Raw genomic sequence first — 16985 nt, forward strand, 5'->3', positions numbered from 1 at the left:
TTTATTTTAAACACATAATTCATATTCCAACTCAAATTACTAATTCACAACAAAGCATTTCAGATAGCAATCATAACTCAAATATCATATCTCATATGCTCATATAATTATAACATTTATTAATAACAAAAATGTCATACTCTTTGATCCATACCTTTATGAGTTTCAACTCATAATCAACACATTTCCATTCAAACATTTGAGTACACATTCTGTACTATCAGAATTAGCTAGGTTCGAAAACTTATCTATCCCATCAAAACAATTTTCGTCAGAGTCGAGAGATATCACACTATCGCAGGTTAAATGTGGCCTGTATAGCTAGACTCACATACGCTATGGTAGTCCTAGAACTGACTAAACCATAGATCTAATACCAATCAAATGTAACACCCTTAACCCGTATCCGTCGCCAGATTAGGGTTACGAGGCATTACCGATCAAATTAACACTCAATACGGTCATACAATTCAATCATGCACATAGTAATATTAACTCCTTTAAATAAATTTTTTTTAACTAAGTTTAACCAAATATAATCATGCATTTTATTTTATTCCAATACATGCGCATATTATACTTAATATGCAATATCACATGGCAAATAAACCAAAACACATTCGGTATAATCAACCTCACCAAATGATCAAGTATAAAATTTTTAAACATCAATGTCATGTACTCATTTTACCTAATTAATATAAACCATTTTAAAACACATACTACTAATCAAAGTATAATCAATTTACAAATTTAATAATCAAGCCAATTCATATATATATATATTTATTCATCTCATGAATTATTCAGTTAACACAATAATCTAAATTAAACTATTTCCACGACATAGTAAACACATATATTTTACACATAAATAATCTTTATAATAAGACCAATACAAAAAATTTAACATTAACATTTTACTAAACACTTGACTAAATGATTTAAACTATCATTGCCAAATCACAAAGTTGATTATAATCATCATATATAATTTCATCACATAACCGAATACACAACACTTTATAAACAGTTTCTAAATTGATTCATATATCAAACACACCTCATATAAGTACCATGAAACCTAATTCCCCACATGAACATATATCATGATCAAATCTATATAATCATAAACATTATTTCCAGCCGTTTGGATCCGAACCTATAAAGCCAATTTATAACCAAATATATATCCATCATTTTACCTCATCACCAAGCCATATTATACAATCATCCAGCACACATTATACCACATTTGATACTTCCAAAATAAGTTTAAGTCATAGCCACATACACACTAACTTTAACATTATAATCAAGCCATTTTCGTATGGCTATATATATAAATATACAAACTTCAAAACCAAATATATCAAAACAAGCCTATACATGCCATATAACCAAATCTCAAAGCATTAGTTACCAAAATGGTAACCGGATAGTGTGATGACGTCTCCAACAACTTCTAACTCGAGCAATTCACTGAAACTCTAAAGACATAGGAAAAACAGACAGAGTAAGCTTCAAGAGCTTAGTAAGTCATAAGCAAATAAATAACTCAATATTAATATCAACTTAGTTTAATCAAACTAATTTATACTATCATGATCACATTTATTTTCAAGCTCACAATTTCATATATAACATATACTTCCATGTACAAATTTTACCTTGATCGAATATACATGTATCTATTATCAAAATAGCATACCCTTTCAAAGCCATATTATCAATGTATATATAACCAAATATTTAAACTCTTATATACATATCTTCATAAAGCAAACCATAATAACACATATATATACATAATATGTGGTCGAATATATATTTTACAATTGCCAAATATGAAAACATATACATTTCATTTACAAAATCACCTATACTTTTCATTTGGCCAATTATAGATTTTCCTATACATATATACTCTCATTTATGTCATGAATACATAAGTAAACAGAATGTATACTTTCACATATGCATACATATAATTCACATTAACATGTAACATTTATATAATTAATTCAAACATTCCACTTGCCATAATTTCATAATTTAGTATGATTACATACTTGAGCCTTTTAAATCGATTTTTCATGCGTCAGAAAATAGAATTACATAACATTTTTATCACATATCTTTCAGCCAATTTACCTTCATTTCAAATAAGTAAACCACATTCACATACCTGATCACTTTAGCTCATTTAACACATTTGATTAATTTTACCGTTGTTCACATAAAATTTGCTAGGCATAAAGCCTAGTATAATACACCGGCACAGAGCCTGCTAGGCAATAACCCTGATATAATACACCGGCATATAAAGCCTGCTAGGTAATAGCCTGATATAAAGTCTGCTAGGCGATAAGCCTGATTTAATACACCGGCACAAAGCTTGCTAGGCAATACACCCCGAATATCACTGATACAAAGTCGGTCTTACACATAATTCATATTTCGGAAATCCTAATTATTTCTTAATGTTCGTATTAAGCTTTTCAAACATCATATCTCAATTGAATCGAACTTGTTCCCAAATCTCATAAACATTTATACATTCGGCTATAACTAATAAAAATTCACACAATTAAATTCAGCATATAAAGATCATATACATTCAAGTTTTAAAACGTTTATTGCTTATAGACTTACCTCGGACAGCAGTAATTGAAACGAGACGACTAATTGACCACTTTGATTTTCCCCCCGATCCAAATCCGAATTCCACTTTTGCCAATCTAATTAATATCAAAATTAACCCGAATTCCACTTTTGCCAATCTAATTAATATCAAAATTAACTCACTTATTCAACATTTCATTAAATTTTATCTAAGGACACATAATCTGGGCATTTTGCATTTTATCCCCTAACATTTCAGATTTTGGCCGAATTTATCTTAGGTCTCCAACAACCCATTTCTTTTATTTATTTCATGTTTTGACCCCTCAATTTACAAATTTCTAAATTTAGTCATTAATACACATTTTTATCAAAAATCACTTAATAAAACATGAAAATCAAACATCAAAGATTTATTATTCATCATTAAATAACAATTTCATCACATAATAAACAATGGAAACTCTCAAATTCTTCATTAAATATAAAAATTAAGGCATGGGTTTACTAGTACTCGAAGCAACGATATCAAAAACGTAAAAATTATCAAAAACCGAGTAAAACACATACCCAAATTAAACTTCCAAAGGTGCCGAATATTCAAAGCTTCCAAACTCATCTTTTTCTTTTCACATTCGGCTATGGAGAAAGATGATAGCATAAAAAGACAAAAAAAACATGGCTTTTGATTTATTTAATTGAACTTTTTTTTTAACATATTACCATTTTACCATTAAAATAAATTCATATTTACGCAAATGCCAAACCAAATATCATCCACTATCTTATATATGGGCTATTTACCATTTAAGGCCATCATATTAAAAAGCCAAGACCAATTGACACCTTTAACTAATAGCATGCAACTTTTACGTTTTACGCGATTTAGTCCTTTTTATTAAATCAAGCACGCAACGATAAAATTTTCGTACGAAAATTTCACACATATCAATTCACATACTTTAAACACAGAAAATAATATTAAAATATTTTTCTGACTCAGATTCTGGTCCCGAAACCACTGTTCTTACTAAGGTCTAAACCGGGTTGTTACACAAACTAATTAACTAATTGTTGAAAAATATGGACATCACATATATAATAAGGGTAATTACATGTTATTATTTACTATCATAATAGGTTAGCCCAAATTAAAAGTGATTTAATTTGGTTATGATTTATTGAACTTTAATTATTAAATAAAGTGTGGGTCAAATATGTGTAGATACTCTACTAACTAATTTCTAATTGATGATGGACTGATTAGAAATTAGGACTAATGTGCCAAAGTTATATATATTAGGGTTATGATCCCCAAATTACATACAAGCTAACTTTTCTAATATCCCATCTTTATAAAATACAGAGTCACCTTCTCTATATTACTTGTGTGCTAATTTGAAAGATCAAAACCCTAAGATCCATAGATTTCAAGAAATCGATGAATTCAGGTATGCTTCTGTATCTAGTTTTCTTCTTGATTTATTCTTGATGATTTGACATGATAGATCCTGATTTACAATTTTAAGCCTATATCATATTTTCTTTTATGGTTCTAACAAGTGGTATCAGGGACTCATCATGTCAAATTATTCAGAACTGATTAAATTTTTATTATTTTCAGATTGATTTGTTCTCCAAAATTTATGAATTTGATATATGGATTTGTTGTTTCAATTATAAAGATATTAGATCTTTTGGATTTATGTTAAAATTTTATGGTTTTCTTGACAATAAATATTGAATACAGTTGAATAGTATCATATTCTTAATTTATATGATAATTGCGATTAAGTACGTATACAATTTTAATTTCACTGGACATATATATTTTCCCACATGGCTTGGCCGTCCAGTTATGGATAACAATTTGTGTTATTTAGCTGACTCCCTTCCTATTATTGAAACCATTTTAATGTGATTTAGCTTTTAAAATAGTACAGTAAAGTTGATCAAATCACTGATGTTGTGAAAAAAAAAAACTTGAGTTGGTTTCGACTTGATAATTGGTGTTCTCATAAGGGTTTTCATGTTAATTTGCAAGATTAGTAATTAAAATATTAGGCTTTGAGATTTATATTAAATTCAATACTGCAAAATTTAATATAATATATATATTGTTTGGTATACGAAACAATTGCTTTGGTGTAAGATGAATAAATCTTTCATGTTTAATGTTTTGCATCATAGTTGCTGTTGAATTTTACCAATTATGCCGCCTATTTTGATTCCTTTTTTTATTTTTTGCATAATTGCTTATTTGAAATTTATCAATTTTAGTCGATGAATTTCAATTATCTATGCTGCCAAGATATAAACATATATATTTTTTGGTTTTAAGCTTGGTTGAATAATATTTGGGTTTGGCATATTATTATTTCTAATATTTAGTTAAATTATGTTGGTAGGATCTACGGTATGAATTAGGGGGTATGTCAACTATTATGATTTTATTTTTGAGATATATTGACTTGAAAATTTTCTTTCAATTATTGATTTGAATCTTTGTTTAATCATTAATACAAGTTTGGATTTATACGATATATGCAAGGTAAATTTTTCTATTTGATTTTAAATACACAAATATGCATGAATTGCTTTGGTGTTTTGTTTATGCCAAAATTATGAATACATGTGCTTGTTAATTATTTCGCCTTGGAATTGCTACATTATTTCTATTCGGTTTTGGTATATATGGTTAAAAATATATATATCAATTAAAGATTAAGGCTTTCGATTTTTTTATTGCGTTGTTTATGTAATAGCCCAAATTTACCCAGGCCCATAAAATGAGATAAATTAAATTTATAAACTGAAAATAAAAGTCCATGTTAATGTCCAACTTACAATAAATAGGCCTACAGGCCCAATAGCCCAAACTCGATAGCCCAACTGGTTTAAACCAGAATACCTAAGCTACCCCAGTACCCGGTTACACCCAACCCACAAATGGGCACGGCCCAAGGAGGCCCAAACTACAAATAGAGAACGGAAGACCTAGGGTTTCTGAAACCCTAGGCGCCACAAATGCTAGAGGAAGGTTCTAGAATTCGCGCTGCAGGCATGCCAATCGTCACACTTTTTTGCACTGTTCCAGTGGATTCTCATCGACACCGTGATTTCAGCCCTGTATCACGCTGTAATCGACGAATGGATCAACGCCAGCCCACTCCTTGCCATGAGATCCTCGATGGTACCTACAAAAAAGGAAAGAAGAATAGCAGAGACGAATGCAAATATGGCAAGAAAATAAAATCAAGGATTGTAAGTTTGTTTTTAGTGGCTATAAAAGCCCGAATCAAGAATTATGTAATACTATGGTTTTTTTAGATATACACACAGATTCAATAAAAAGAACACAGATTTTACAGATATAAAACAGATATACACATATACACAAGGGAGACGAACAATTTCATTGTGGAAATTACATTTTTTATTTACTTCCTATTGTTCAACGTGTACGAATTGCTTCTTTTAAAAAAATCAGTATTTAGATGAAAAATAGGCTACCTAGGGTTTGCTTGGAAAATCGAGGCTTTTCTCCTTCCAACTGCCGTGTGCAGTGGCGCGTACGGCGCGTGGGCGATGAAGGCCAGAGGCCAGAGCTCAGAGGTTTTTTTTCCTTCCTCCCCTGCAAAGGATTTTAGTTTTTTTTTTAGCTTTAAGGAATGATTTTTTTTTACCGAAATATGACTTGTATAGTGTTACAGAAACGGTGTCATTTTTACTTAGTTAATAAGTACTAAACGGCACCATTCAAAAGCTAGGATCCACACGTTGACCCAAGATCCGGGTAGGATCTGCGCATTTTTGGGAAATGGGCAAATTTCCCAATTGGTCCTTCCATATTTTTAATATTTATAATTTTATTTTATTTTTATTATAATTTTGCCTTGACTTTTTATTCCTATTTTAATTTAATCCTAACTGCTATAATAGGGCTTATTTTGAAACGGTGTCGTTTTGGGATTAGGGACAAATTGCCCAATGAGTCCCTCGAATTTTAGCGCGTATTTCAAATTAGGCCCAAATTTTTCTATTAACCTCAGATTCTTTAATTAAATTCAATTTTGATCCTTTTTATGTATTTAATTTATTTTAAATACTATTTGTATTATTTTAGTTATATATAAAAACAATATATTATTTTTAATTATATGTTATTTTTATTATTTATATTTCATTATATTTTATATTTTATTACATATCATATTTTATTATATATTATTTCTTATATTATCTTCCTTTTATTATATATTATTACATTATTTATTATTTATTAGTATATAAAAATTAAAATTTTTAAATTATTATAAACTAATACATATATTATTAATGTCTAATATTTTAAAATTTGCTACAAAATTTTATTCTAATTTCACATACTATTGTTTTATAAGTATATTAAGTCATCATCATATCATATAGTATATATTAATCGTCTTAAAAATTTCTCATGTATCATTTATTATTTTAACCATTTTTATACTTCATCTATGTTTTATTTCTTTGATTTATATTTTATATATACTCATAATTTGTTTATTTTTTTTATTTATTATTGTTTAGTAGATTAATTTTTATTTCATAAGTTATTTGTTATTTTTACATATTATTTGTTTATCATATTTGCATAAAAATTGATTATTTATGTTACCTCAAGTTATATTTGCATGAGATACTATTATGTATGTATTATGTAATCTATATTATGCTCATTGTCTTCCTATGATTATACTTGCATGAAATGCTAATGTATATTACGTGATTTATGTCATTATTTAACACTTTCTATACTATATCCGCATGAAATATTATTATATATGTTTAATTTGTATTGATATATTCATTATTTTGCTATTTTATATTTTGCATGTAACGATAATGCATGTATATTTATGTTATCTATGATCATATATGCATAAAACTATAACGTATATTGTGTAATTTATGCCATTATTCATCTTTTTTTTTTGCATGGAATGTTAAAGTAGGCATCATGTAGGATAAATTATTTAATATTAATCCTTTGTAATATGTTAAATGCATCATCACTCTAAAAAAACTTTATGTTTCATTCGATCTAAAAAGAATTTAAAAATAAGGCAATATTTTTTGGTAGTTAGGAATTTGGGAAGTAGTGCCCTAATATGCTAGGTTGCAATTTCCCGTTTGTTTAAATACCTAAAATATCCTTCTAAATAAGTTTTGAAAATCACAAGATGATTTTAGTTACAAAAGTTTAAGGATATCGTGTCCAATCATGCTGGATGTGATATTTATATTCTTTTGAAGCGAAGGAATCTTGATCCCTTTAACTCAAAATTATTACAGTTTTAAAAGAGATCTTATTTCTAAATTCTTTCAAACTTTTGACATAAAGACAAAACTATTCAATTTGGTACCAATTTTGGGCGTTGCGAGGGTGCTAACCTTTCCTCGTATGTAACCGACTTCCGAGCCCGTTTTCTCATAATTTCGTAGACCAAAATATTTTATAAGGTGATCCAATCACACCTAAAAAGGTTGGTGGCGACTCCCGTTTTCAAAATACCTCCCTTTTAAAACAAGAGATTTCAACAGCTTGGCGACTTCACTGGGGACAAATAAGAGAGTCAAGCCAAGAAATTGATTATTTTCTGTTTTAATGTTGGAAGTTTGGAAAATTTTACATAAATTGATCTTTTTACATGTGTTTGCTGCATATTTTTGTTATCTTGTTTCCGCACACATTGCATTTGCATGACCGCTGTGGTCGTACCCTTAAGTGGGAGTGAGAAGCTACGCTTTCGTGAGGTTTTCACCTCTGTATGAGCTGGTGGATTGCTTCTAGGATACTGTACCTATGTCTTCGTGAGATTTTCACCTCCGTATGGCCATAGGGAAATGTTTCCCCCTGAATTGAACTTGGTCTATATGAGCCTATAATGGGTGAAGACCGAGGAATCTACTGGTTCAGGTACCCTTGCTTTAGAACTGAAACGCATATAGTGAACTTTAAGTGCTTACCCAAGGGAGTAGAGTGATAACCTTTAATAAGCTATCCTTATAAGTGCTTGTTTGTTATACTTTTATATGATACTGACTTACCTTATTTTGCTATCATTTCATGTCACTCAACATTTAGATGTGTCGATTCACGGTTTGATTTCTAGATTAGAAAGTTTTGTAATGAGGAATGAATATCTTGATAAAGTGGAGGACAACGCTTCTGTCTATGCATGGTCAGAGAAAACCCAGTTAGCGAAAGGGGATAGTGTCACTGAGGGGTACGCGTCAGAGTTATGGGACTTCACTCGTATCAGGTCGACACAGAATGAGTTTCAGGAGTTGAAGGACATTTGGACTCAAAGGGATGATAAGGCTAAGCAGCTGTTCTAACAGAATTATGGAGATCTTCCCTATTTGCTAGACATCAAGGTGGATAAGCATCTGTTTCGAGCTATGATACAGTTCTGGAACCCTGCTTATAGTTGTTTTACATTTGGAAAGGTAGACTTAGTACCTACTTTGGAGGAGTATACTACCTTGCTTCGCTATCCAAAAATTCAAGGTAACAGAGCTTATGTTAGGGCTACTAATCTCCTTACTTTTGTGAAGAAATTAATGATGATCACAGGGGTGAGTGAACAGTGGGCCGTAGCTCAAATCCAATAGAAGGGTGATAGTAAATGCATTCCATGGGTAAGTTTAAGGGATTTGATATTGGCACACCCAGATGTGAAGAAGAGGGTTAATGTTTTGGCCTTAAGTATTTATGGTTTGTTGATTTTCCCTAAAGCTATTGGGCACATAGACGAAGTAGTTGCGGATTTATTTGATCGACTTAGTAAACAGAACACGCTAGTGCCTGCAATCCTAGCCGAGATGTTTAGATCCTTGAGTGCATGTCGGAGAGCTGGTGAAGGTAGATTCATTGGATATGCACAACTGTTGTCAGTGTGGTTCCACAGTCACTTTTGGAAAATTGATAGGGTTCCTTGCCGAGTGTTTTTCTAGGATTATTCTCCTTTAAGGGAAACAGCAGTTACACCTAAGAGGGACGACATCACAAAGGAAAGGTGGATAGAAATATTTCAGAATCTTCGAGAGGAAGATGTTATGTAGAAAGCCCCTTGGATGACTCCTAGCGAAATCTTTTATCATTGCGGGAACTTTGATTGGGTATCTTTTCCTGGAATTTGGGGGGTTGTTGGTTATGCACCATTACTTGTCCTAAGGCAATACAAGGCAGAATAGCTTATACCGGCAACACAAGGGCTAGCTCAGAGTGACTTCTCATATAAAGGGGATCATTATAAGAAGAAGATGCGAGAGATTTCCGAGGCTTGGAAGAAGATTTGCTGTGTGAAAATTCTGACTGAAGGTCCGACGACGACTCTTGAGTACAAAGGTTGGTTTAACAAGAGGATCAATGATAACATCCCTAGGCCAAATTTGGGAGCCGCTCGATCGATGGAGGAGAGTTTACGAGTGATTCCATCAGAGTTAGAGGTCATAAAGCAAGAGTTTGAAAGAAAGAATTTGGAACTCGGGAGAAAGATAGAGAGGCTTGAGGAGGAGAAGATGTACCTAAGTTTAGACGTCAACATTCATAGAATTGGGGTCGAAAAAGAGAGGAAAGAAAAGAGAGAGATTGAGGAAGACCGAGATGACTTGAAGACGCAATATAAGAGGATACAGTTATCAATGAAGAGAGTTGGATTGGGGAAGTCTTCAGAGCAGTGGCAACAAGAGGTTCAAGAAGAAAGAGCCAAAACTGAGTATTGGGAGAAGAAGTTCCAAGAAATGCAGGCGCGTAATCAGGCCCTAGAGAAGGAGAAGCAAGGATTAAAAACTAAGGTGACTGAGTTTGGACGATCTCTTCATCATCACCGAAGTCGTAACTCTGCGGTCGAGTTAAAGGCAAGCCTAGATAAGATTGAGGAAATGAAGCACAATATTGGAGGGTTGGAAGCAGCACTACAGGACTGTGAGCTATGGATTGAGCAGCTTGAGGCAAGAGAAGAACATTGGAAGGGAGAGCTTCACCATTTTCAGGATCAAGTCAGAGATAGGGACTACCTCATGGGAGAAGTTATAGTACAGATTCGAGAGGTTGCTGATCATTTACAAGACTTGGCAGTGTAAGCTAATGTATTGAGTACACAGTATGAGTTAGTGTCAGATAGAGGTCTAGAGTTAGCTTTGTTATTGGATAGGGTTAAAACTTTGGGCCTGAAAGTAAAGGCATTTTTGTAATCCATTTTGTGTAAAGATTTTTGTTTCTTAAATAACGTTTTCTAAAAGAAACTAAATCAGAACCGATATCTTTTTACATTCATGCATTTGCATCTCATCGCATCATATGCATTCAAATTTATAGAAAGACCCTAATTAGCTAGAATTAATAGGGAGAAAGAGAGAGTGAGAAAAATAGAATCTGGAAGCAACACATCCTTACGGTACACGCACTAAGACAAAGAATATGGATCAAAGACTCGAGCAGATCCAGAAATAAATGCATGAGCAATTACAGGAACAATTGATGAAAATCCAATAGGAGATGAAGGATCAAATGTTGGAGGCTCAAAGGAATATGACGGCTGAGATGGCTCACTGTTGAGGGGGGCAGCGGATAAAGGAAAGGCCCCTGTGACTATCACTGAAGAGGATAACGAGGGTCATCCTCTTGCTTTTACTCCACCTCATGTGCAGACTCAACCTGAGGCAAATCCCCAAGGGTAATTCGTCATAATAAGGCCTCAACAGGGACAAGTCGATGCTGGAATGCCCATGAACTTTCAAACTAGTTCGGGATTCAACCCTGGAGATAACCCTGCCAATCCAGTCATCCCTGATTTAGATGTAGAGGAGATGAGGCTCGAATCATCAAGGCAATTAGAAGAATGTTATAGATGGTTAGAAGAGAAGTTTAAGGCATTAGAAAACACTGATAATTGTTAGAGAATTGATGCCAAAGATTTGAGTTTGGTCCCAAATTTGGTGGTTCCCCATAAGTTCAAAATGCCGGAATTTGAAAAGTACAATGGGACTACTTGCCCGGAAGCCCATATCACCATGTTCTGTAGATGGATGACTTATGTAAATAATGATCAATTATTGATCCATTGTTTTCAGGATAGTTTGGTTGGGGCAGCGGCTAGGTGGTATAATCAACTGAGTCGTGCAAGGATTGGTTCTTGGAGAGACTTAGCACAAGCTTTTATGCGGCAATATAATCACGTGATTGACATGACTCCTGATAGAATCACTTTTCAAAATATGGAAAAGAAGCCCAATGAGAGCTTTAGGCAATATGCACAGAGGTGGAGGGAGGTTGCCATTCAAGTTCAACCACCGCTCTTGGAGAAAGAAACTACCATGTTGTTTATCAACACTTTGAAGGCCCTATTCATTACTCACATGATTTGAAGTACCACCAAGAGTTTTACTGATATAGTTATGGCTAGAGAAATGATTGAAAATGCCATAAGAGGTGGCAAGATAGGGGGAAGCTGTTAAAAGATTGGCCCCAAGAAGAAAAGATAATGAGGTGAACAATATGAATAGTTATAATTCAAAGGCAGTTACGGTCAGTCAGCCCAGAGCAACTACAGTTGGGCAACAAGATTCTCAAAAGCAGGGATCTGGTTCGAGACAAAATTCTAAAAAGGTCTCATTTACGCCTATCCCAATGACGTATCGGGAGCTTTATCAAAGTTTATTCAATGCGCATGCAATAGCTCCTTTTCATTTGAAACCATTACAACCCCCCATATCCTAAATGGTATGATGCAAACGCCAAATGTGAATACCATGTGGGGATATCGGGGCATTCAATTGAAAATTGCACTGGTTTTAAGAAGGCAGTGGAAAGACTAATCAAGATGGGGGTCGTAAAATTTGACGACACCCCTAGTACAGAGGACACGTTGCCAAATCATGGTGATCAAGGGGTAAATGCAATTGGGGACACTGACATGAGGAAGATCAAAGAGGATGTGACCGAGGTGAGAACGCCAATTAAAATGATTTGGGAAGAAATGGTAAATAGAGAGATGATAATCTCTAAAGAAAGGAATAGAGGAGTGAGGGACTACTGCGAGTTCCATGCTGAAGAGGGCCACGAGATCCAAGAATGTGACGAGTTTAAGGCCTTGGTACAAAGCCTTATGGATAAGAAAGAGCTGGAATTTTATGAAGCTGGCTTAGATGAGGGACGTATATGCACATTAAAAGGTGGACCGAAGAATCAAAATCGGCCAAGGATCATTATTTCTTTACCAAGAAATAATGAAGTTGAAATACCAATGGTACCGAGAGTCATTATTCATAAACCTGTTTCCTTTCCTTACAAGGATAACAAGAGAGTACCTTGGAATTATAACTGCAATGTGACAATGCCGAAGAATGAGGATATAGCTAGTGCCTCTAAGGAAGTTCAAAATGAGGGTTCTTATACACATAGTGGGAAGCGTTATGATGCAGAAGCCATCAGAGTTAAGCCCGCAAAAGAAAAAGTTTTTGACAAAGGAAAGGGGACTAAAATACTGGTTAATGAGCCGGTGAAGGAAGAAGAAGCCAGAGAATTTCTAAAATTCTTGAAACACAGTGAGCACAGCATAGTTGAGCAATTGCGGAAACAACCAGCTCGTATATCAGTACTAGCTTTGCTTCTGAGTTCAGAGGTACATCGTCAGGCGTTAATGATGGTGCTCAACGAGACTTATGTTACTAATGATATATCCGTCAACAAGTTGGATCGATTGGTTAGTAACATAAGTGATGACAATTTCATTTATTTCAAAGATGATGAAATTCCACTTGGAGGCATGGGATCAGCTAAGGCTTTGCACATTACCACTCGTTGCAAAGGATATACATTGCCGAGTGTGCTTATTGATAATGGGTCAGCCTTAAATGTCATGCCGTTATCCACATTGAGTAGATTACCCATTGACAGTTCTCACATGAAAGCATGCCATAATGTAGTGAGAGCATTTGATGGCACGGAGAGAAAGGTCATGGAAAGAATTGATATTCCTTTGATGATTGGGCCAAACACATGTGAGGTGGACTTTTTAGTGATGGACATCAAGCCCTCTTACAATTACCTGTTGGGGAGGCCTTGGATACATTCGGCAGGAGCGGTGCCCTCATCTCTGCACCAGAAATTGAAGTTAGTAGCTGATGGACGGTTGGTCACCATAAATGCGGAGGAGGACATTATAGCAACAGTTACCAGTGACGCGCCCTATGTAGAAGCAAATGAGGAGGCCATTGAATGCTCTTTCCATTCATTAGAATTCGTCAATGCAACATTCGTCTCAGAGGGGAATGAGGTGCCAGTTCCCAGGATATCCAAAACCACAAGAATAGGTTTACAGATGACAGTGGGGAAAGGAGTCTTTCCAGGAAAAAGATTGGGAAGATAACTCCAAGGAGGGATTCAAGGTCCTGAACTAAAGGAGAAAAGAGACCGTTTTGGCTTGGGTTTCAGGCCAGATTACAAGCAGAGGAGGAAAGAAATAAAGAAGCACCAAGAAAGAACACGGGTGCGTTTAGATGGAAGAGAGGTAAAGTGGGAACTGATGACATTCCCCCATATATCTCAAACCTTTATATCAGGAGGGATGATTCTCCCTGAGAGAGGATTGCTCGAAAGAGGAGGTTATCACATCAATGTTGTGCATAATGAAGAGTCTGAACGAGGAAACCTTGAAGGCATTCGCCCTTACGAACCGGGAAGCTCTTTAAACAATTGGGTTGCAGAAAAACTTCCTGTAGTTTTTAAAGATTCTTCAGAGTAATTTTCAGAACACTCTTATTGCTCTAAATCCTAGGAGTAGTAAGATTTCATTTGTAAAATAGGCTCATGTTCGGATATTTACATTTCAATAAAACGCAAATTTTGTTATCAATTCAAGTGAACATTCTTTTCTACTGTTCAATATTCTTTTGACATTTAAATTGTTTCAATTTTTTTTCATTTCATTCATAGCATATAAATAAATTCATTCATTTTTTGTACATTCTTTCGTACCCCGCAGGCCCCTAGATATCAATGACATGAGCACTAATACTACGAATCCTAGATTCTCTTTTGAGCAAGACATGTTTTTAGAAGAACTTCAGGATTTTGAAGATGACAGGGAGTGTGATATGTCTTTAGATCTGTTGAGAATGGTGAAACAAGAGGAGAAACAAATCCTACCCCGTGAGAAAGAGGCAATAGAAAATGTAGCCTTGGATGAAGGGAATGAGGTTAAAATTGGCACACATATTGCTAGGAAAACGAGATAAGGCCTTGTTGAGTTACTACGAGAATTCAAAGATATCTTTGCATGGTCATATGAGGATATGCATGGTTTGAATACTGATATCGTGCTACATCGTCTCCCCATAAGACAAGATTACAAACCAGTCTAACAAAAATTGCGAAGGATGAGGCCTGATATTATGCTGAAAATAAAAGATGAAGTCAAAAAGTAGTTTGATGCTGGATTCCTACAAGAGGTTAAGTATTCAAAATGGGTGGCCAACATTGTGCCTGTCCCTAAGAAGGATTGGAAGGTACGAATGTGTGTTGATTACAGAGATCTGAATAAAGCTAGCCCAAAGGACAACTTTCCTTTACCGCACATTGACACTTTGGTGGACAATACAGCGAGATATTCGTTGTTCTCCTTTATGGATGGCTTCTTAGGGTACAATTAGATAAAGATGCATCCTGAGGACATGCATAAAACTACCTTTATAACATTGTGGGGCACCTTCTGTTACAAGGTAATGCCCTTCGGGCTAAAGAATGCAGGGGCAACATACCAAAGGGCTATGGTGACCTTATTTCACGATATGATGCATAAAGAGATTGAGGTGTATGTTGATGACATGATTGTTAAATCTCGAACAGAGATGGAGCATATTGAAGTCTTGAGGAAGTTGTTCCTGAGATTAAGGAAATTTCAGTTGAAGCTTAATCTGGCAAAGTGCATCTTTTGAGCTAGGTCAGGGAAGTTATTGGGCTTTGTGGTCAGCGAAAAGGGAATAGAAGTTGACTCAGACAAGGTTAGAGCCATACGAGAATTGCCTCCACCACGTACTTAGAAGGAAGTTCGGGGTTTTCTTGGAAGATTAAATTACATTGCTCTGAGAAATATGAATTAACCGAGAAATGTGTCCTATATTTTGCCTCATTAGAAAACACAACCAAGGTACTTGGGATAAGGATTGCCAGAATGCTTTTGATAAGGTTAAGCAATACTTGTTAAACGCTCCAGTGTTATCTCTGCCTAGTCTAGATAGACCATTAATTCTGTACTTATCAGTGTTTAGTAATTCTATGGGATGTGTGCTTGGGCAACATGACAAGTCGGGAAGAAAAGAGAAGGTGATATATTACCTTAGCAAGAAATTCACAGAGTGTAAGATGAGATATTTGCCAATTGAGAAATTGTGTTGTGCTTTAATCTGGACGACTTGAAGGTTGAGGCAATATATGTTATATCATACAACTTGGTTAATTTCAAAACTTAATCCATTAAAGTACATGATAGAGTCAACAGCCCTAAATGGAAGAATGGCAAGGTGGCAGATATTGCTTTCAGAATTTGATATAGTCTATGTGAGTCAAAAGGCTATAAAAGGGACCACGATAGCATAATTTTTGGTGAGCAGAGCTCTAGAAGATTATGAGACATTAAGCTTTGATTTCCCTAATAAGGAGTTAACGTACGTGGCAACTATTGAAGAACGTCCATGGAAGTTGAACTTTGACGGCGCATCCAATGTGGTAGGAAATGGAATTGGGGTAGTCTTGGTATCCCCAAACGGTGATCATTATCCATTTACATGTAAATTGGATTTTAACTGTACGAACAATATGGCTGAGTATGAAGCATGCATCATGCGGATTTGAGCGGCCAAAGAGCAAAAAATTAGAACCTTGAAGTATATGGAGACTCTGCGTTGGTGATATACCAGCTTAGGGGTGAATGGGAGACAAGGGACTCCAAATTGATTAATTATTGAAATGTAGTTTTGGAGTTACTTGAAGAGTTTGATAACGTCACTTTCAGTTATCTCCCACGTGACGAAAATCAGATGGCGGATGCTTTGGCAACATTGGCTTCCATGATTAAAGCGAATAAACAAGAGGATGTGAGACCAATTCAGATGAGCATTTCTGAGGTTCCAGTTCATTGCTATAACATAAAAGAAGAGGAAAAGGATGACCATCCTTGGTATCAAGATATATTACAGTATGTAAGAGATCGTGAATATCGTGAACAGGCAACTAAGAATGACAAAAGAACTTTGAGAAGGTTAGCCTGCGAATATGTACTAGATGGGGATATCCTTTATAAAAGAAGGAA

General features: G+C 34.6%; 1 protein-coding gene and 1 long non-coding RNA gene across 2 annotated transcripts; one reads left to right on the plus strand and one right to left on the minus strand.

Moving 5' to 3' along the window:
• Positions 1-1178: 1178 nt before the first annotated feature.
• Positions 1179-3275, minus strand: LOC121208376 (uncharacterized). Its single transcript, XR_005903379.1, has 2 exons — positions 3196-3275; positions 1179-1490 (listed from the first exon to the last, which is right to left on the minus strand). It is a non-coding gene; the product is annotated as an uncharacterized lncRNA (long non-coding RNA).
• Positions 3276-12497: 9222 nt separating this feature from the next.
• LOC107895879 (uncharacterized) lies at positions 12498-14045 on the plus strand. Its single transcript, XM_016821093.1, has 2 exons — positions 12498-13554; positions 13603-14045. Exons 1-2 carry the CDS (start codon positions 12498-12500, stop codon positions 14043-14045), a joined length of 1500 nt encoding a protein of 499 aa, XP_016676582.1.
• The last annotated feature ends 2940 nt before the right edge of the window (positions 14046-16985 follow it).

The sequence above is a fragment of the Gossypium hirsutum genome, chromosome A10, assembly GCF_007990345.1.
Source record: "Gossypium hirsutum isolate 1008001.06 chromosome A10, Gossypium_hirsutum_v2.1, whole genome shotgun sequence".
NCBI classification, from domain to species: Eukaryota; Viridiplantae; Streptophyta; class Magnoliopsida; order Malvales; family Malvaceae; genus Gossypium; species Gossypium hirsutum.